The sequence below is a fragment of the Gambusia affinis genome, linkage group LG10 (assembly GCF_019740435.1).
Source record: "Gambusia affinis linkage group LG10, SWU_Gaff_1.0, whole genome shotgun sequence".
NCBI classification, from domain to species: domain Eukaryota; kingdom Metazoa; phylum Chordata; class Actinopteri; order Cyprinodontiformes; family Poeciliidae; genus Gambusia; species Gambusia affinis.
Window position 1 is genome coordinate 2,669,250 of NC_057877.1, and position 22,472 is coordinate 2,691,721.

General features: G+C 41.6%; 1 protein-coding gene across 3 annotated transcripts in view; it reads right to left on the reverse strand.

The window, feature by feature from the left end:
- Positions 1-517: 517 nt before the first annotated feature.
- Positions 518-22,472, reverse strand: part of gng12b (guanine nucleotide binding protein (G protein), gamma 12b) — a 33,385-nt gene continuing 11,430 nt past the window's right edge. For all 3 annotated transcript variants that reach the window (XM_044128550.1, XM_044128548.1, XM_044128551.1), the window contains 2 exons: positions 2,419-2,542; positions 518-2,139 (listed from right to left, as the gene is read on the reverse strand). In XM_044128550.1, the coding sequence (XP_043984485.1) occupies positions 2,014-2,139; positions 2,419-2,511 (219 nt within the window). In that variant the 5' untranslated portion in view covers positions 2,512-2,542 and the 3' untranslated portion in view covers positions 518-2,013. The remainder of the gene's footprint in view (positions 2,140-2,418; positions 2,543-22,472) is intronic.

A 22,472-nucleotide genomic window follows, 5' to 3' on the forward strand; every position in this document is an offset into this window, starting at 1 on the left:
AAATAGGAATATGCTGCTGGAAACAAAAACCAGAACCACAGTTTTTATTCAAAATACCCGGCAGGGTTGTGTTTTACTTTAGGACATAACGAAAAGTAACAAAAGAAGAAAGAAAAAAAGGATTTTTTCTGGTTGCGCTGCTTCTCTCTGAGTTCATATTAAAACTGAACTGAACTGATAATGAGAGTCTCTTCAGCATCAGTCAGACGTTTGAAAAACATTTTCAGTAAATTTGAATATTTTTCCAGATGCGTCTCGTTTGTCAGATTAAAAGTAGCTTTTGAAAATAAGCAGGTACTAAAACTACTTTTCCTCGCTGTTTTTGCAAACATATTTTTTATCTGTCTGACGTAACATTTTAATTTTAAATATCTCGCTTTCATTAGCTGTGAGTGGAAAATCAACATAATTAACAAACATTTGTCTGAGTGTAGTATATACACTCATATATATATATATATATATATATATATATATATATATATATATATATATATATATATATATATATATATATAATGTTCCACTTGAAGATAAAGCTCCTGAAATAAATGGGATTTTATTCCAATTATTTGCAGTATTTCTGTATACAGCATTATATTGATATGTGGCTGTGCTTCGTTTAGGCTGCAACACGGCAAGACTTTCAACAGAAAAGCAGAAGGCTGAGCGTATTCCAGGAAATCTGCTCTCTTTTATCCTTGTGACGATTCAACATCCGCCCGTCGTAGAACATGTTGGGTTGAGAAACTTATTTTTTTTCTTTTACAAATCTATAAACTAAGGAATGAATCCACGTTCTCTATGGAACACACATGGACACTGCTGTTTGGAGCGACCTATAAATGGACAACAACAAGCATGATCTCTACTTGTGATTGTTAGTCCATGGCTGCCTGAGGCAACAGCTGGCCATCACCAGCAACAGAGCTTCACCGTCTCCATTTGTCATGCAGTAATGGGCAGCAGCCTGTTGGTCCACTGACAGGACGTAATTATCTTGAATGGTCCTTATCAGTAGAGCACAAACTCCCTCCTTCCTCAAGCAGGCATGATGAAATTAAGAGGTAAAGGCTTTTCTATCTGATTGATTCAACGAGTTAAGGGTCTTGTTTTGGTATGATATGGTAATTATTCATCAGGTGTTTGCTGCCACAGAGGAAATGTGAAGCCTCTACTGGGCTAGCATGCAAATTATACCTAGAACTGAACATTTCAGACTTCTGCCTGTTCTTTGGTTTTATTTTTATTTAAAAGGTACCATATTTTTTGGACTGTAAGTTGCCTCGTAGTACAAGGTTGACCTCGTCCATGTTGATGAAAGGTTCCAGTTGTTTTTTAACAAACTCATGGAACCGGTGAGCTTTGACTTGGTAGTCTGCTGGCAGTTTCTGATGCACTGATGTCCGTGCTGTAAATCAGGTGGTCAGAAACGACTCCGCCAATGTTCTGACGATCCGTGCCACCCTGTCAGATTATCCTGCCATGGGCGGTGAAGTGCACAGCAGAGCGGAGACGCCTGGAGAGAGGCGGTTGCGTTCAATGACGCTGTTGCACCAAGAAGACCCGCCTGCAAAGCCTCATATGTTCATCTCCTTGGCAACCTTCAGGGCATAGATATGTAACTACACCATTCACTAGACTCAGAACACATTATTGAGGCAACACACTCGTTCCTCCAGGTCTGGTCACCTTCCCTTCCTCACAGCTGCAAACTGTGTTGCTTAATCCTTGGTTCATTTTTGTCAGTATGAATTAACATTTAACGCATCAGTCAAAAAACTATAAGAGGAGAAATAAAAGGAAAAAAAACATCATACACAAGTCACACTGGGGTATAAGATGCAGAATCAAGCAAACTATGAAAAAAACCCTGCAACTTATAATCTGGAAAAAAAAAACGATAAATGTGAAAAAAAGTCAACCATCACCGAGGGTTTTAGTCAAGTTTGTTCAAGCTACTAACAGCCATGTTATATAAGAGTCTAGAAAAGCAACAGTTTGGGTATTCAGCTACAAAACGGTGCAAGGCTTCTTTTCTTTGAAGGGGTTCTCTGAGGTTGGGATGCCCATAAGGAGAGGGTCGTTCTTGGCATGCTCTCCACAGTATCGCATCAGGTCTGATGAAGCCTTGGACACCTGCAAAAACACACCAATCAATCCACACGGCCTTAAAAAAAAAATCATTCACACTGAGCCTTTTCACATTTTGTTACACTCCAACTCCAAAGTTGCTTTTTGGGACATTTTTTGACCGACCCAATGCAAAGTAGAGCATAAGTGTGAAGTAGGGAGAAGAGGACACGGAATACAAACAGATCCTAAACATTTCTGATTATGTGTAGGAAAAAACAAAGACATCTTGTGTCCTAAGTGGATAGAGCAGATATGTGTGACTAATTCCCAATATGGACCCACTTTTATCCTGTCGATGCGAGCTTCCCTCCTCAGCTGCTGCACCGTCCGCCTGGCCTGTGCGACGCTACTGGAGCTCGGCGTTTTGGAAGACATCTCCGCTTTCAGACGATGACTCCGCGCGAACCTGTAGTACAGAGAGATATACTTGTTAACTGGACGTTAATTAGACAAGGCGTACAGATGATATTTACATGGGGTAAGCCAACAAAGCCACGGCAGAATTAGGTTGTTTAAACATTGACTGACAACATCATGTTCCTGGGAGGATTAACGAAACAACAAAAGGTCAAACTGCTGAAAAAGAAAATTGCAGCCGTGGTACCAGGTGCTTTATTAGAAAGACAATAAAAGCAGCAACTAGGCCAGCAAAGTATGATTTGATACGATAATCAGCGTTATCTTCTAGCAAACAAATTCATTTAGAAACCAAGGTCTTCTTCTTTGCATTGCTTGACAGCTATTTGCCATCCGTTTCATGTGCAGAATGTCTGTTCAGCTAAGGTCACAATATCAGTCTCTGGGGTCAACAACAGCATCTTGTAAGAAACAACAGAAGACATGATGCTGAGAGCAGGAGACATGTTTTGGTGAACAGGTTTGTATAAAACAAACAAAAAGAAGTTGATTAGAAACAAAAAGTACCACAGGTTTATTCTAAGTGTTTCAGGCATAGAGAAACAGACAATTAATACATATAATAATCACATGGTCAGTACTTGTACAGTGGTTTGTCAAGTCCAGACGACCCCAAATTCATTCACCCATTCACACACTGCAGAATAAAAAGTTAGTGTCATGAATGTGAGACGTAAAGCTGCTCATTTATTGAAGTGGAATGGACTTTTTTATGTCACTGCCTGTGCAACTTCTGAGAAATGACTGTTGACTTAATGTTGAGTTGACTCAATATGCATAGAAGCTCTGACCCAACCTACCAGGCTCCTGTTTCACAATTCCCACTTCCAGGATGCAATGGTGTGTCTTTACCGGCTCATTACGTCACTGCCTGAACCGCTGTCAGCAGAGGCTGCACAGTTGCTTGATTCAACACGTCAACTGGCCAACTGCAGAGAGCAGAACTCAGAGAGGAACCAGAGCTTGATAAAGGTCTGATGTCTCCAGTCTGGAGACAGCCTGCAGGAAGCATGTTCCAACTGCTTCCTGGAACATGTGAGACAATGCAAAGTTGTGGGAACAACTTTGAACGGTAATAAAAGAGGAACAGAACGAAGTGATTTTACTGTTGCAGTGGGACATGGTGCACAGTTAAGCAATGGATTAGAAACCCAGAGTGGCTCAGTTCTGATCACTTGAAGCTCATGTTCTTGGAACAAATGAAGAAAACTGCGGGACGCAGCGTGGTGACATGTGGCGCTTGCCTTGTGCTCTGATGCCAGATGTCATGGAGGAGTTGGGGGGGGGTGAGGGGGCGACCGGCTGAAATGCAAATCAGATGAAACATGGGAAACTGCAGGGCCAACTACAGAGAGGAGACGAGACCACGCATCCCTCTAATCCCAACTCCTCTCCCCTCACCCACTGCCCTTCCGCTTCCTCCACAGGAAACTGGATCGCCAGTCACCCTGCAAAGGCATAAATGATTAAATATGGGGTGGTGGTTTTAAAAATAGAAGCTTCTCACAGAGGAGTTACCAGGGAAACAGAGAAATGAGTTCTGCTGCAGCTATAAATAGCAGGTAGTAGTTTTACAGCACGCCTTTAGGTCGAGCCTCCCAGCATTTGAAAATCACAGGCAACATTACACTTGTTCAAAGTGCACACACTCGCTCAGTCTGTTGTTGTACGTTTTGCCTTCTTGACCTTTGGACTCATTGTTCCATGGCGTGCCTCTCGTGTCAACACAGCTGTAGGGTTTAAACACACAACAGCAGCAGTAGCTAGGAGTGAGCGGCTGCGAGAGGGCGAGCTGCGTCAGAGCAGGGCCGTGCATACACACTGCGTGACGCTGGCTGCTAACACACACACACACACACACACATACACACACACACCAGAAAGTTCCACAACTAACCCCAGCACTGTGGGATCACCACTGACACTAATCCTTTTTTTTCACAAGATGACACAAATGTGCTCTGGAAAATTGATTAAGTCAGTGATTCCCAAAGTGTGGGGTGCGCCCCCTAGGGAGGGCGCAGTGCCATTGCGGGGGGAGGGGGAGCAGTATGGATGAATGAATGAAAAAAAAAACAGTTACCCAACAGTGTTTCACTGTAAAGATAGTTTATAGTGTGTTTTGTTGCAACCTGAAGTGTGACATAAACTTCAGTGGAGTTTGAAAACAAAATATATGTACAGGTTTATGTCTGGTTGAACGATGTGTGCCCAGTTGATTCTTTTTTATTTATTGGAGGGATTTTATTGTAATCCATGGGGGGGGGGGTGGGGGGTGGGGGGGCAGAAAAACCTATGTATTAAGTCATCTGTGCGTTTATGCCCTCTATGTTTAGAAGGTAGAAGAGCGAAGGATATTGATAAATATAGCAGCAGTAGCAGCAATGTTTTCCAGATGTTGTACTTTTGGAAACACCATCCTGCCTGGATGAGACTTTTCCCCCATTCCAACAGGCTTCATTCAGAGAAACAAATCAGCAACATCCTGTTACAAAGTTCAGCAGAAAGTGTACAAGTCCACTATAGTCAGCAAACCAGCTAGCTGGGAAACCAGCTAGCTTAATTAGCTGCAACAGGTCTACAGATGTTGTAGAATGGGAGCAGATGTGCAGAACCACAGAGGTTACCTCCAAAGGAAATCTGGTTGCATCAAATCTGTCTGCATGTGTGATGAAATTGTTGCTAAAAATAGCCCATCTGGGAGATCAGTTTTATGGATTTTCCTGGACCGTGAAAAATCAATGAAAAATACTTCTGAATGTCCAAAATAGGCCAGAGATGGTGCAGAGCCCACCTAATTCTGGCAGCAGGTAATGAGATTCCGACTGCATATGGATGGATCCATCCATCCGTCCGTCCGTCCATCTACATCCATACCTGCCTCTCCTTGCTAAGTTGTGGATGGGTTGGTGCTTATCTCCAGGAGGTTACTGTGAGAGAGGCATTTACACCATGGACTGGTCAAGAGTCCCCCACACAGGCCAATAAACCATGAAAACTTAGAATTGAGGACGATCCAGAGTAACCAATAAACCTGACAGTCATGTTTTTGGACTGTGGGAAGAAGTACACAAGAAGGACAATGAAAACTCCATGCAGAAAGACACCAGACTGGGATTAGAACCCAGGACCTTCTTGCTGCCAGGCAGCAGCGCCACCAACTGTTGGACCTTACAGTCCAACTTCATGTAGGGGAAAATATATGAATCAAATTAAATTCAGAGCAGGAAAGACGTGTTTATGTTTCCACGAGAGTCTCAAGGATCTTTGAATGTCCTGAATTGGAATAGATTTGGGTGCATCTACATTACATACATCTACATGGACAATGACATCATGAAGTTGATTTTTACTGTAATTCTTTGAAATCAAAAATAGTAGCTGTAAAATTTGTAGAGCTGCAGTACACCACGTCACACTGGACCCATCTGAAGGTGGAAGAAACTCCAGCTTCCCTCCAGTCTAATCTAAAGAATTTTCTGCTTGCCTTGCATCTGATTGACCAAATTAAACAAATATTTTTTTATCAAGGACTTTCCTTTTATGTCTGTTATGTTTCTTGAATGGCACAATCTTTTTGAACCGCTCTATATAGATAAGTATGAGTCAGTCAGAACTGACAACACATCCGTGACAAAGAATCAGCGGCCTACATTCTCTGAATGTTGGGAACAGAAGATCAGGATCGACATGATAAATACCAAACATTACATCACAATTTTACTGAGATTTTATTCTTAAACACACGTTTAAACTTTGATCTAAACCATGTCATTGTAGCTTTAGTCGTGTCTGTCATTACTATCCTGATGGAAGGTGAATCCCCAACATGGGTCACTTTACCATTTCTCTCATCAATAATTATTTGCCATATTCATGGGAATTCATAAATTTGCAGAATGTTCTCAAAGCTGGCACAGGATCACAAACATACCTGTGAACGCTGCAACAACACAGAATCTAACAAAGTATTTTATTGTCTTTTTGTTTTTAGTGCAGATGTCTTAGAATGCCTGGAATTATAATTAACTCACTAGTCTGTTTTTAAATAGCCAGTTAAGTCAACAATTCCTTATTATTAATTAATAATTCCTTATTATGCTGAAAAGGTTCCACTGACTTATTTCACTTACAACATGGGACAAATGTCTTGTTCCAAGTGAAATAATCTCTCAGTGGAACCAGAACTTTTTAAATCAACATAAATAAATTATTGACTAAAAACAAGCTCCTTTGTCTTGCTGAAAAAGTTGCCTGTAAGTTAGTTTGGTCTTATTTCAGGTCTAGTAAAATATCTGCACATGAAACTAGACAAACAAAACTTGCAAAGTTTTGTGGTTTTGCAGCAAAAAAAATGATTGAATGTGTGATGACGACGATGTAAGTTTGATTGAAACGATAACTTTCTTTCTTTCTGAATTAGCTCTTCCTCTGAGTTTAGGATCAATAACATCATCTCTGGAACAATAGTGTTTGGTGCAAATATGTAACAAAAAATAAAAGACACACGTTCGCTGATAATTTCCCTCTTTGAGTTATGAGCCACAGTAGAGGTCTGTAGGGGACTAAGTGTTCTTTTCTGGGCCGCAGCAAGAGGAAGAGACCTTTGAAGGCTAATTACATTGACAGTGAACACTCCTCCCCTCAGGCCAGACATTGTCTACACTTAGTGAAACGGTGAACAGGGTTTTGCACACAACCCCACTGGGACAGCTTGGTATATCACATGTAGATAGCTGGTGAGGCCCCTGTGGCTGCAGGCACCACAGGGATGTTCGGTCCTACTGAAACCCTGCAGGTTTTAACACACACTCATCAACACACGCACACACACACATACACACACACCATCCTGATGCATTGCACTGTGCTGACCGTCGTCCCCGTGCATGATGCATAATATCTGTTTTGGGAATTAAAGCAAACACCTCAAATAATTCTGCAAAAAAACAAACAAACAAAAAAGAACAGAAGGTCCTGACTTTATGAGGGGTCAGGAGCAGAGCTGGCTGCTTCCTGTCTCTATGGTTGTACCTTTCTATTTAACACTGTGTGTCTTTAAAAAAAAAAAAAGAAACCAAAGATTTTGAATTGTTTTGACTGAAAGTGGTCCCTCCCTTAAACCCTTTGCTTGCCAGCAGCTGGACGTTGTGTCTCTGTTATATTAGTGCCACTTGAACGTCCACTAATGTTTCTGTCTCACAGAAAGTCTCCCTGACAGACAGGGAACATGTTCTTGTAGCTTTTCTCAAGCAGGAGTTTGACAGAAGGAGGAACAGCTGCAGCTCTCCAGACTTAAGGACTTGTTGCTTTTGTTTCTGCAACTTTCTGACACACAAGCCCAAGACTTGGTGGTCCAAAATAATTCCAGATGAAAAACACGGGGATGTTTGAGTCACAGGTTTTCACAGAACCTTGTAAACGTATTTGTATTTGTTGGAGTTCTCCACCTTTTGTTACATTAAAACCACAAACCTGAATATTGGTGTTTAGCAACATGCTGACAAAAAGTACCATCTAAAAATAAAGACAGCATTTTTTACTCTTGCTTTAAGGACAGAAATGTGAAAAGTGGTGTGTGTGCTTTTGCATTCAACCCCAATGAGTCAGTACCATTTAGAACCATGGTCTGGACATCTTAAGGAATATTTATCTTCCATTTTTATTTGCCTGTTTTCTTTGTAACAGTTCAACGTCAATCCAGTTGGATGGAGAGCATCAGGAAACATCAACATTCAAATCTTCCTACAGATTCTTAGTTTTTCTAACTCACATTTTGTGTTGTAAGAAGATTTATGGTTGTTACAGCAGACACCTGGCACCATAAAGTTACATTCAGTAGTGATGCACTGATTCCAGTTTCCTGGCCGATCACCAACCTTTATAAAGCCTGACCTGCTGATTCTGATTTTGGTCGACACCAATTGTTTTTTGTCTGAAAAGTCATTGAATATAGCAGCAAAGTTGCTAAGTTAGTAACAGTGAGGTGACTGTTGAACAGGTTCACTCCATTAGCATGATCTGCCTGAGCTGAAAAGGTATTCAGCTTCTATGCATCACAAATCTGGAACAAACTCCAACAAACTGCAAAAACTGCTGAAACCCTGAGTTGCTTTTGGTTAACAACTGGAATATGGATCAATCTCCTTGATGCATTTGAAAAGATGTCCCGTTTGATGCTTGTTCCTTAATTGGGTACTGCATCATGTTTTATGGTGTGAAGCACTTTGAACCACCTGGTTGCTGAAATGTGCTACACAAATAAAGTTGACTTGTTCATTATTTAGTCAAATCTGGAGGCAGTAGGATTTTATTTAGGGGTATCAGAGCAACATGCATGCAACACCTTTTCAGGATTTTGTTTGCAAAACATTTTGAAACATTTCCCTTATAAATCAAGTCAAATCCAAAATATTTGCGCCTCTCAGAACATGTGAAGGAGTTTAAGGGTTATGAAGACTTTTACAAGCAACTTTATGTAGAAAGATAAAGGAATTAGATTCTTGGTGAAATTCACCAAAGTGACAACGCAGACTTGACTGAGCAAATGTTAGAAAAATAATCAATCTTAAAAAGTCCATGAACACTAAAACACTCAAAGCATAAAGTTGTTGAGAGCATTGACTTCCTTTATTCTGCACTATGTCTGCTAGGAAGCAGATTCTAAAAGCCAAAAGCAATAAAAAAAAAATCCTTCAGTTTATTTAAAGAGAGCCAAATTACAAATTAAAGGTAAGTTATAAAATAAACATACAGATCAAAATCCACGTCAGTGTAAGAAACAGCAGCGTCAGATCTTTATTCTTTGTTCTTACTTGTGCATATTTGCTTTCTGCAACAATTAAAGGTGATATAGAAAATCCTCTTACATGCACATTCAGAAACATGCATGTCAAAAGAGCCATTCTACACAGAATCACCATAAAACAGCCAGTTTCTGTCGCAGCCGGGCGTGTTCTTCACACGCAGGCCGAGACTTCAGAGTCCTACAAGCCAAAGGAATGTCTGCAATGCTGTCAGCTGCGGTGACTCTGTCTGCATCTCGCGTGAATACTCGTGTGTAGTACATGTAAACACGAGATGCGCTGAAAGTACTGATAAAAAAAGACGAAAAAAAAGAAAGTCTTTGATCAGGGATGTTTCTTTCATGCAGCTTCAGGACTTTGTGCAGATGGTCTGTCTGCATGCCAGCACACAGAGTCCTGAAGAGTTCAGGACAGCAGCTTTAATCCTGTGGTTTGTAATTCAGCACAGCGCTACGTTCTGCTGCCTGAACAAATACTCTGTGACTCCACTCTCTTAAAATCCTCCTGAGGGAATCCACTCAGCTTGTCTTGCAAAAATAGCACAAAAACATCAATTCATGCACAAATCAGCCACAGTTTCTTTTTGTTTTTGTTGTTTTACAGTCTGAATTGTGGACTGAGGCTACAGTTGAATGACCCGTACAGTATGAACCGAAAGTTAAATGTTCTGATTGAAGTGTTCAGCGCCGGAGGGGCACGAAGTGTCTGTCAGGTTTTTGGACTAATCCCACTAGCATGTAGCAGCTGATAGGAAACCGGGGGGTGAACTAAAACGCTGCTGCTGGTCCAAACGCTGCAGTGGTTTCATGCTTTGGAAGGAGAACTCAGAGTTTTGCTGGTTCTGATCACAGAGCGTACCGAATATGAATTTGTTCCGAACATCTTGTGGGATCACGATAGAAGAACATTTTTAAAACATCAGCCTAAATAACTGGAGAAAATGTCAGAATCTTGCATCTCTGTAAATAACAGATAAAGCTCTGCAGCAGTAAAGATATTTCCCGTATCTCGGCACGTCAAGGACACTAAATTATATAACTGTAATCAAAGAAAAAAATACTGGGACAGCATGAAACAAACTTCTTTTAAATTGATTAAATTTGCACACATTCACCTTTTGACCTGAAATTCAAAGGAAGTTGGGATGATAGAGATTGGTATTGGGGTTAACATGCACTTTCAGAATGCTCAGCAAGAAGAAGGGGTGATGGGTTTAAACCTTCAGTGGAGCTATGGAGATGAAACTAAAGTTTGCAAAAACTGATCTCTAAAAAAGGGCCACTTTAGTCTCACTTAGACTGATTTAGATGAGATTTTAATGCTTTTTGACCAACAGAAAGGTTCCCACATGGAACTGAGGGCTGAAGTTGACCCACCCATTTCATGTCTACGATCCCCTTATGGAGGTATTCAGGGACTTTTAACAATTAGGAGAGGAAGACAGGGCTGACAAATGAGTGTTCTGAAAAACACAAAGCAGCAGCAGCAGCAGAGTGTGCAGGTGCAGAGAGAGATCAGATGATTCTCCACAGCCTTTCTGACGTGAGGAATGTGATGGCAAGCAGAGAGGGATGCCAATAATAACATATTAATGTTACACAATGACTTTTCAAGTGTTTAAACTTTAAAGTGTAAATAAACCCTAAATAAACTATTTTTGGTTTGTAGATAAATCATAAATAGATCCTTAAAGCTACAGTATGTAACTTTTATTCAAATATATATATATATATATATATATATATATATAGGATCTATTTATATATATATATATGTATATATATATATATATTTCCATATTTATTAAAACTGTCACCATGTCAGAAGACAGATAAACTGTGTGAAAATGGCGCTCCTCTGCTTTCTGTTAGCGCTAACTACAAACAACCAATCAGACTCCAGAGGCGGGTCTTGGCGCTGTCAATCATGATTATGTACATGTTTTTCAGCTATATCGTTAATTTAAAACCAACCTATTGCAAACTAAACGAAACGTATCAGATGACGTAACCAGACAATGCAAAGAAACACAGAGCATTTTGTCTTTCTTTTCCAAGTTGTGACTCAGAATCTTACAAAGGAGAAAAGTGTCTTTGTACCACAATCAGAAGGAATCCTCTCCTGTCTGGTTTGAAAAAAAAAAAAAAAAAACAGACAACAAGACATGGAGTTTGTCTGTTATCTACCAGCTACATAGCTAAACTGCTTGGCAACACCACAGGCCACACGCACACACACACACACACACACACACACCCACACACACACACACACACACACACACAAGCCACTCTGGGGACAGCGATCATTCTGCAGTAACCTCCACAAAGGACTCTGAGGCTTTGGCACATTTGAGAGGCACAGTGACAATGCAGACAGCCTATCAGCATTGTGTCACACTCACAACGGTTATTTGTGCATTGAATGGAACCGAGACAACTGGAATGGGAGTCCAGAGCTTTTACAAGTTTAACAGTGCCCTCATGAGCTCTAATCTGAACCTGCCTGATGCTATCTGGGAGTCAGACTGCCCAGTGAGGCGTGCAGCGCGCTGAGACACGGGGCTCCCGAAGAGAAACAAACACACTCTATTCTGAGTTGTGGAGGAGACAAGCTGTATGACTAACACTGCAGCTTTCAAGTCTGTGCACAAAATTTATGGTTTACTAGCTCTGATGGTGACAGATTGGTGAAAGCATCCTGGATGCTGTGGAAGACCCAATCGTGTGAAGTCAGCCGACAAGAAAAGCAACACAGGAGGTGTGTGCATTTGAGCTGCAGACTAAATCAAGAGACGTGTATTCCTAAACCCTGAGTCACAAACTGAGACTTTCTCTCAGGGCCCCATGCTTGAGTGCGCGTCTTTGTCGAGCGGAAAGCCCTGAAGAGGCACGCAGCATCCCGACTGAAGGTGAGGTCACGTAAAGGACAGCTGAGTCTTCCTGGGCCGCAGTCCCACCTGGGCCCCACGTGCAGCAGAACAGGTTCCTTTGAGTGTGTGCACTTGGTCACAGTCATTCTATAGTTCAAAGCTCTGGGTAATGTGGTTCTGATTCCCACAGAAAGATCTTCATCTGAGACCATTAACACTCCCCGCCGAGATGCATACTGAACAATGTCCAGGGATTAGGGACTTCTTTGAAGTTTGTGCAACTTTTTTTCATTCATGCACTTGGAATTCGGTCAAAGCAAAGCGGCTGGAAAACCCCAAACCAGGTGGCCCCAGACTTTATGTACACATGGTAGATTTTCAGACTTGCACTGCATCATGAGAGACATGCAAGTTCACCCAAAGAAAAGGGTGTAGCTAAAGTGGATTTAAAGCTGGGTCTAAAGCCAACAAGATGTACCACAAGCTGACTATAAATACACAGATGTATGTGGATGGGGGCAGTGCAAAAAGACACCAAGAGATGAAGAGTATATATAAAAGAATGCTATCAAACCAAAGTGCAACTTTATACCTAACTTAAAGGAAAGAGATTCAAAGAACAATTCACCAGAATCAGCCATTGCTGCCTTTGCCTTAGTTGGAGGCAAAGGTACCAATTTCTAGGTACCAGGTTCCATGAAACCTAATGTAATCATTTCAGCTTTTTAGGTGAATGCACCATACCTTCCTCATAGGCCCTCTTCCATTTTTCTTGCTTTCTCAACACAGACCCCTATACGCCACATCAAGTTTTCCCCTCATTATTTCGGTTTGCATCCACAGATCTGGTCTGAAGACACTTCGCTACGATCCAGGTGGGGGTGTGTTTCAGCACCGTTGCTGGTTTTGATAGTAGCTTCTCCTCCGGGCCCTAAGCACAGGCAGCAACACTCTTTAGTGTGAAAGTTCCTTCAGCTACCAGTGAGGCGTCCAAAGTTAAGTCACTGGAAGCTAAAAGGTTTTAAAGACTTCTGAACAGGAAACAGTATGCTGCCTGTTCCTCCAGGCTACTACTTTAAACAGGAGGTCAGAGTTCAGAGGATAACAATTATCTGAACTTATTGCATTGAAATTTCTCTCATTTATTATGTTGTAGGGTATTCAATCATTGAGCATGTTGCTTGGCTGGAAATTTAGAAGATAAGGTTCTACTAAGTCTAACGATAATACTCAAAGAAAGTGATGTTTACGTTTAGTAATGCTAAACATGCTAATTGTGTCAAGGCTAAAACAAGTGTGATAAAAGTTTAAATGTGAGATCCACATTAGTTTTTTTCCCCTTGTTTTCTATTACATTGTGTACTGCAGTGTGACTACCACGTTTGTCGCGTTGGCGACATCCGTGTGAACCGTTAAAACACACGGAGACGGCAAAGAGTCCTTCATCTGACCTTCAGGTGTTTTGTGAAAGGGTCTCAGGACATATGTAACTTTTCCCATATTATGGAGGATTTAACAGCATTAGTAGAGTTTGAATGATACAATGAAACAACTCTGTAACTTTGGGATATTCCTGAGAAATTTTGTTAAAATTGATTGTTAAGGCAACCAATCAGCATGCAGGTCAGAGAATGGAAAAAAAGATTAGAAATCTGGCAAAAACATTTCTGATTGGCGCACCTGTAGAAGTAAGGGTTATTTATTCATCAAGAAAACGTGACAAAATGTATCGAAAACTGTTTTGCTTATTTTAAGGATACGTCCATATAAGGTGCAACATTCAAGTCGGGAGAATTTTGCAGGAACTAATTTGGGATAGGCATCTGCAGGTTTATCTCGGTCTTTTCCCAGACTCTGTTATCTTCACTTTGGCTTTGGAAACTCTTGCTGTCAACACCAAAGCTCCTCAGAAAACAATGAAGTCGTCTCAGCTCCGGTGGAATGGCACACATGGAAGAGCCCTCAGGGAACGGCTGAGTGTAGCAGTTAATGAACCCTTAGTCAGACCCGTCTGTGCAGCGATCTGACGCTCTGCGAGCCGTCACGCTGGCTTTCCTTCACTTTGTCTTGACGCAAACAATTACTCCGAGACAACGGAGCCGCGCAAAGTGGCTCCACAAGCAGGGAGCAGAAAATCAGCTTTTATGTCTTGGCATTACAGGGTAAAGTGAGTGATACTGCACAGGAGCTTGTGTGTGCATGTGTGTGTGTGTGTGTGTGTGGCAGTGATTGTGAATGCTCACCAGGCAAGATGAGACATCCTATTTCCTGAGTGGGAGACATGAAAGCAGAACCTTTTTTTTTTTTTTACACAGTTGATATCAACGCACAAATACACCATGCTGTCTCCACCCTAACATGGGAGAAAAACTCCAACCACAAAAAACCACTCACTCCAAGCAGCAGGCTGCGTGCGCTCACATTCCCAACGGAGGGAGAAGTGAGCAGGATAGAAGGAGAAAAAAAAAAACAGGGCCGCTCTCTCCAACAAACGTCTACTTCCTGGAGCCTGGTGCAGTCCTAGATGTGACAACCGAGCTTTGTCTAGACAGAAACAAATGCTTTGCTCACCAGACAGGAATTCAGTGAAACCACAGCCCCTCCATTTCACACCACCTTTAGGCTGCTGCCCTCACATGGCTCACAACAAGCAAGTTACACTCACCATTGTCTAAATAATCCAGCATTTATACTCCCAGCCATCTGCACCTCACTGTTATTCAGCAACACAACAGATAACAGTGAGCCTAATTAAACAGGATGCACTATTTTTGCCTTAAACCTTCAAGTTTGCTTTCTTAACTGTTTTATTATTACACATTTTGTAAAGATGATGTAAGATAAATAATAAAGAATAAAGTCGCTCAGAGCAAAGAGCATAGAATTAGACTGAATAGATCTTATTGAGTATGGAATTAAACTCGATCTAGAACGTTTTTCAACATCAGGACAGATACAGATGTTAATATCAAATCAGTGCATCTCTAAGCTATGCTGGACTGGACTAGATTTGTCATTCCCAGTCCAGTCAAAGCACATCCCACCTGGGCTGTCCTGCAAAGAAGAATGTGCACAAATGTCAGCGTGTAGATGTGCAAAGCTGATTGAGATGTTTCCAGAAGATTAGCTGCTGCAACGGCAGTGAGAGGTGTTCCTAAGAAAACATTCACTCAGGACGTTTGAGCAGAAATGGACCTCACACGTGCATCGCACTTGCAAAATGAAACAAAACCGCTGCAAGTGCAGCATGAAAAGAAAGACTCTGACTCATTTGATTCAGAATAGCAGAAGAATGAGATCACCCTGGTGTTTCTGCTGTTGTCGGGAAAGAAGTGGATATAATCAGAACCCGGCAGGTCCGACATGAAGACGGTGGCTGCAGATAGACACACTTGTTACTGCTGCCTTCTGATGGCTTATCATGACGAACGGGACACAAACACATACGGGGAAGAATGAAGTTGTGGGGTTCACATCACTGAGGTTCCGACCTCAGTGATGTGAACTTTGGAGCACCCCGAGCTGAGTGAGCATTAAAGCCTGCATACTGAAGTAGGGAGAGGCGCAATAGAGACCCCCGCTACTGATTACAGATTTTGCAAAGTCACCTCGATGCCTTGAAGCCACCTGATCACTGGCTCATGCTGGCGCCCTTTGGACGGCCATGTTAGAACCATAAAGCATGCATACAATAAAGCAAAAGCAGATAATGTTAATCAAAAAAGAATCCCAAACATCCAACACACCTACAACACACGGTGACAGCTCCTTTACTCAGCGCATGCAGACAGGGAGGATTCCTAAATGTCACAGTGAATGCAGGTTCCTGTTTAAAGGGATTAATTGTATTCACAGCTACAGCCAGCAACTTATACTGACAACGCCGTTGCATTTTCAATAAACAGATCAGTGTGGAAAAATGAGATCTGCTGCTCTGATTCATTTTAATCTCTGTGGTATTTACATGTGCAAAAAATAAGCAGTGATCAGCCAATGTTCCCAGTAAGGTTACATTCCTATATAAATACAGCAAATAAGAGGTTAATAATGGCAAACTTCACTTTTTTACGCTTCTTCTGCATGAGTTACTGTATTAGTGCGGCGTAGCATGGACACAACCAGCCTGTGATTCTTACAGAGGTGTGTTGGAAGCCCAGGTTGCTTTGATAGTGGCCTCCATAATCTTTTTCCTTCCACTCAACTTTCTATGAATATACCATTTTCAAATTGTTTTAAGCTTTTAAGACACTGAATTTGATGGCTTTCAGCATCTGTAAACCCCAATTATCAAAGTTAGCAAAAAAAAAAAAAAAAAACTCTGTGAAATCAATCAGAGCTGCACAATGGCACAGCTTGTAGCACTGTTGCCGTGTAACAAGAAGGTCCTGGGTTCAAATCCTGGCCTGGGGTCCTGTTGCATGGAGTTTGAATGTTATCCTGATGAACTCTTTAGTGCGGTGTGCCTCAGTGTTAACAGGCTTTGACTCCTGTACTGCAAAATCAAAGCCTCTGTTTCTGTGGCAGTGCAGTTATAACCTGTTTACAGTATCCACAGCAGCAATGAGAGACTCCGAGAGATACAGAATGTTATGTTCCCGTCCTGTTACGACTGTAAATAAGAGGGGGGGGGGGGCAGATAAGTGTGCATGCAAACTAAAACGCTCCATAAAATTCCCCTTTGTGAGCCACTTTTCAGAAGCGATCTGAGTGACCTGACCTGCTGTGTCACCATCACTGAATATGAAAGTCCAGCCGAGCGCTCCGGAATGCACTTTACAACAAACCGGTAGATCATTTATACGAGTGAGAATCTCCTTCCTGGCAGCAGGTCACTGAGACCCCGACAGGCCCGCTCAATCTCAGCAGTGGGGAAGTGGGCGGTTTAATTGCGATTAGCCGAAACAATTCGTCCCAGACAGCCGAAATGAAAATGACAAGATACGATACTTAGCCACAGTCTGGCGCAGAGCTCACACAGAGGCCGACGTTTCCAGTCATGCATTCTGGAAGCGCTTCATTCAAAGCAGCGACCAGGATCTCACAGGGAAAGTATGTGCGGGCCGGTTGGAGCGGTTTGTTTTCAGAACGGCGTTAACTCCAATGGAACGCGGCTGCAGACCCGAGCAGCATACCACCCTGCTTCTCCCCTAATGAACATCAGTCAAAAGCACATTTTCACAGACCACTGAGTGTACGCTTCCAAGGCAAAGCAATTAACTTATTTCTGGACTGGAAAATATTTCCTTTTCCACTGTCTTGTGAGGCAGGGAGGGCAAGAATTTTGGGACAGAAAAAAAAAGAAAGAAAAGGAAATAAACATTGAAGTGGAGAAGAGGAGCTTGTACAGGAATGCCAGGCATGTGACCAGTGGCTGGGCTACCTCTGGCCAGGGTGACATCCCGCCAGCTGCTCGGTCTTCCTCCCTGAGCTGCCAGACCGTAATGTTTGTTTAACTGGGACCAATGATTCCCTGAACGGCAGAGAACGGAGAGGATCGGCGCGGCTGGAATTCCTGCCTTGCAGACACGTGGCAAAGGAGAAGCCTGAACTGGGACACGGCACATCGGCCAGCTGGATGGACTGGATACTGTCAAAGCCCAGCAGGCGTGACAGAGGGCACTTCCTGTTCCTTCGCAGAGAGGCATGCTGCGTTTTCATTACAAATATGAGCAAAGCATTGCGGTTAATCCGCTAATGTCAAAAAGCACAATTTGGCAAATGCAGTATTGTATTTTTTTTTAATTAGTGGAATAATAAAGTTTTGCCCACATTTGTAATGAAACAGAGCTGGTGACAGCAGTGCGGTAAAATCAGTCTGTTTCTACAGTAAAAGAGTGATTCACTCCAAAACAAAACGTCTGCAGCTTTACATGAACAAAAAGCAGAAACTGCTATAAAAGATGCTCTGGTTTCCATTTGGAGGAGATGTAATTCTATTTTTAAATAGCCCTGCATTTGGCCTATTGACTCTTTAATCTTGTCCTTGTGGATGCAAAACATAACTACTGCTTGAGTAGCTGTAGAGTACCCTTTGGACTTGGACGTACTGTTTGCTGAGAAGCAGTCAATGCAGGCGCTGAGTGATTACTGTGTTCTGTCAGAGGAGCACAGGACGGACAAAGGAAAACAGTCTCTCTTACTTCCTGTGTTTATACAGAGCTAGCCACCCTCAGAGGCTACATTAAAACTGCATTACTGCTTCTCCAGGAGCCATCCTTGAAATGTAACCAACTCCTACACAAGAACATGTTCTGTACAAGTGGATAACTCTCCCAATCTGGGACGGACAGGATGCTGCTTTTGCTTTTGGTTCTTCAACCATGAGAATGGAGCAAAGTTCTATTCTATCCGTTCATTTTTCAGAATTTCAGGAGCTCCTGTTTCATGGAACTTCTTTAGAAATGGACTGTGGACTCTGACATGAGCTGCTGTGCTGATGCTACATGTTTAGCATTAAAATGCTATTTTAGGCCAGAATAGCTTCACTGACAGCCCATAACTTGAACACAACAATGATGTTTTTTTCCAGCGTCCAATCAGATCTTTTTATGAAGCAAAGATAAACCCCCAGTGGACCCTCAGGGAAACAACCTTATCGTCCAAACTGGTTGTTTGCCTATATAGTTTGTGCGTCAGATTTACGAGCGTAGTAGAAACACAAAGTAAAGATTCCCGCGTGGAACTGTAAAAAAAATTAAAATGCAATAAGCATTTTAATGCCTTAAAATCCATGTAATTAATTCATTGGAATTAAAATGTTAATCATTTTAATTGATTAACATTTAATCAATTGTTAATCAACAATTAAAAAAAATCACAAGTGTTTTTTAAAAAGTCATTAAAAAACATGCAGCGCCATCATCCTCCTATTAATCAACAATTTGTTGATTAATTGTTAATCAACAAATTGTTAATTGTTGATTAACAATTTAATCAATTGTTAATCAACAATTGATTCATTGTCAATCAATTGTTAATTTGATTAGCAATCAATCACGACTCTTGAAAATGTTGAAATTAATGTTTAATTTAATTAAATTAACATTTAATTTCCCTTTCCGATACATAAAGTATTTCTGAATTGAATTTGAATTCAAAAGATATTTACAAGTAATAAGTACATATTAATAAGTTATGTTAATAGCAGTAAACTATTGCAGGTCTGTGAAAACGTTAGATCATGTAATCTGTTTTTATTTAAAATGTTCACGTTGAAACCACAACACCAAGCAACCAGTATTATACATTCTCCTATCATGAGAATCTCATACAAGCTTGTGCCAACTGCCAAATGTTATGTGGATTTGTCGAGGCTTGGTACAAAGTTCAGCACAACATCTGCCAAGAGAAAAAAAACTCCAATAAATGCTTCTTCCATTGTAATTTTATTTGGAAGACTGTTAAGCAGGAACTATTACAACAGGTGGGTTATGACTACTCCCTAAAACACACCCACTTTAACCCAGAAAACTGGTGAGCCATGAAGGAATTTGCATGAGTTTCTGCAGCAATACTTGGGGTAAAAAGGTCAGGAATGTCAAAGAAATGAACATTTACAATCTTGGGTTTTTGTTCATGTTGACAAATCAAATTTTTGTTTCAAAACTACAAATTAACATGATGTCAGGACAGCAGGAGGTATGTTCTTTAAGTTCACATTTTAAACTTTCTTCAGCATCTTCTATCAGTGATAAGAGAGGCTACTTGTGCAACTAGCATAATACATGCAGCAGTCCTGTTGTGCAGGAACTTGCCTAAATCTGGAACTTCCAAACCTTTGTGAAAGAATCCACATGCCTTTCGTAGCAGTTATCAGAAGCTAAAGGGAAAGAAAAACAGAGCAACGTTGCTGTAATACCTTCCGTCTTCTTGCTAACATGTTAGCATAGCTCACATTCCTAAAAAGCGATGTATACTGTACTTTAGAGGATGCAGATCTGCAACTTAACTTTGAGCTGAAAAGGCAACAAATACTAAAATCAAATTTTCCCCCCAGAAATTAAATTCCAAACAGAATAAATCAGGAACTTTGTTGCACTCTATGCAGCCTTTATGTTGCCTGCCTAAAGTTTCGCTCTCCCTCGCCCTGCCGCAGCATAAATGAGCCAAGTTTTGACATGCCACAGGAAATACTTTCATTTTAAAAAGGTTCTTGCATCTCTGCTTCCTCTGAATTGATTTCACTGATAAACAGCGTCCACACTGAAGAGGATATAAAAGGAAGTAATTTAGAGTCTATGCATCAGTTAATGTAAGTCAACCAGTCTGATCCTAGTCATTAACTGATTTTTCAGGGCATCTCCAGTCCATATTGTGTGTTGTGTGCATGGCACCAGGGCTGGTGGGTGGTAATGTGCAATCAAGTTATTTTACTTAAATTGTTCAACTCTGTGCAAATATTTTCATATAAATTTGAATTGATATGCAAATACCTACACTTTTCTAATAAGACCTACTAAACTTTCTGTTTACCAGATCATTTGAAAATTCTGAGCTCGGCAGGGAACAAACCTCTTAGAGTTAGTGATGCACTGATAAATTAGCCAAAATTACTTTCATTCTGGGTGATCAGTAATCGGCCGATACTTAAATGTGAAACCGATTTTATATATGCCAGCAAAAATCAGCAACTGTCCCCTTTTGCTATGCCATGAGAGCGGGCGGACTGAGAGACCCCGCCCACCAGGTTACATCTGCACATCTGCATTTAGCAATAATCACCTCACTGTATCCAACTTAGCAACTTTGTTGCTATATTAAGCAACTTTTCAGACAAAAGAAATCGTAATCTACAGGTCTGGCTTTTTAAAGCTCATAGGTCGGCCAGAAAACTGCAATCAGTGCCCACCCAGTAAGTACATTTCTAAAGCCACGTCCAAAATCTATCTAAAGTTAAAAAGAACACATACGACTCATGCCTGTGATTCCATTCACCCCTCAGAAGTAAAGTCAGTGTCTTTCCAGGGATTTTTTTTTTTTTCAAAAACTGCTCCATAGTAACAGGATCTGCAGTGACCTAGTTGTGGAAGGAGCTGATAATATATCACAAGAAGAACAACAGGGAGGGCGAGATTACACATCTGAATTCCTGATCCAATAGTTTCATGTTACACATGACGTGCTGCTCAACGGAAATGCATCTTCCGGTTCAGTTTAGACACCTTATTATTTTGTAATATTCTATGATGCTATTCTTCATTGAACATTTAGCAGCTGCTGAATGCCTCCAACGGTTCTGATGCAGGAGCTTGATGCAACTCTTTGCCCTACTTCAAATCCAACCAGTATTTGCGTTACAGCCATGCAGACAGGAGTGCTGGTCTGAGGGGCCTGGCCGGAGCCCACCCAGAGAAACGCCAGCGCTGCACTCAACCCCAACAACCAGAGAACAACCAGTAACTTCGGGAACATGAATCTCTGTTAGGAGAGTGATTTATTTTTGGAAGCAACATGTTCTTGTTCCTGGGAACAGGGCAGTGCTGAAAAAGGGTAGAGCATTTGGGAACAAAAGGTCCACCGATTCAATCACTGCTGTCTTCCAAGAATGGAAACAAAAATAGATTTCTTTTAAAGATTTTGCGTTCCCACCCTTTCAGGGTGAAGTGGAATGCATCGTGCATTGTCTGCAGGCAATACGAGTCCCACATGCAGACATAAATTACTGTAAACACTGCGAACATGTGGCTCCGAAACGCAACGGGCAGAATGAGAGCTGTCCCGCTGGCCGTGGAAGCGAGCCATGGAGTGAGTATTAACCACATGAGTTCCTGCTTAGGGGGAAAGACACTCCCAGAACTGAACGCAGTGAGTAGGAGTTTGAGATTGCACATGTATGCATGTGTGTGTGTGTGTGTGCTTGTGAGAAAAGTTGAGCCATTTTTTGTGGAAGGGTATGTGTGCGTGTGTGTGTGTGTGTGTTTGTGTTTGTGTGTGGGTGGAAGAGGGCGGGGGGTTGTTCAGGAAGCGGACATGGTACAAGTAAGCAAGAGGAAGGAGGACGTCCATATATGTCCAGATGCCTACAAAACGGGAAAGAGTCATCTCTTCCAGCACTGGGATCTCCCTGGGTGTGACAAGGGGGGTAATATTCAAACCTCCGCCTGAGTGAGCAAACACACACACACGCACCCACCCACACACACACACACACACACACCCTGCTGCTCAGAATCCTACCAAACCCCAAACCTGACATAATTCTGACACAAACCCATCTGGCTTTCATCAGACGCATCACCTGA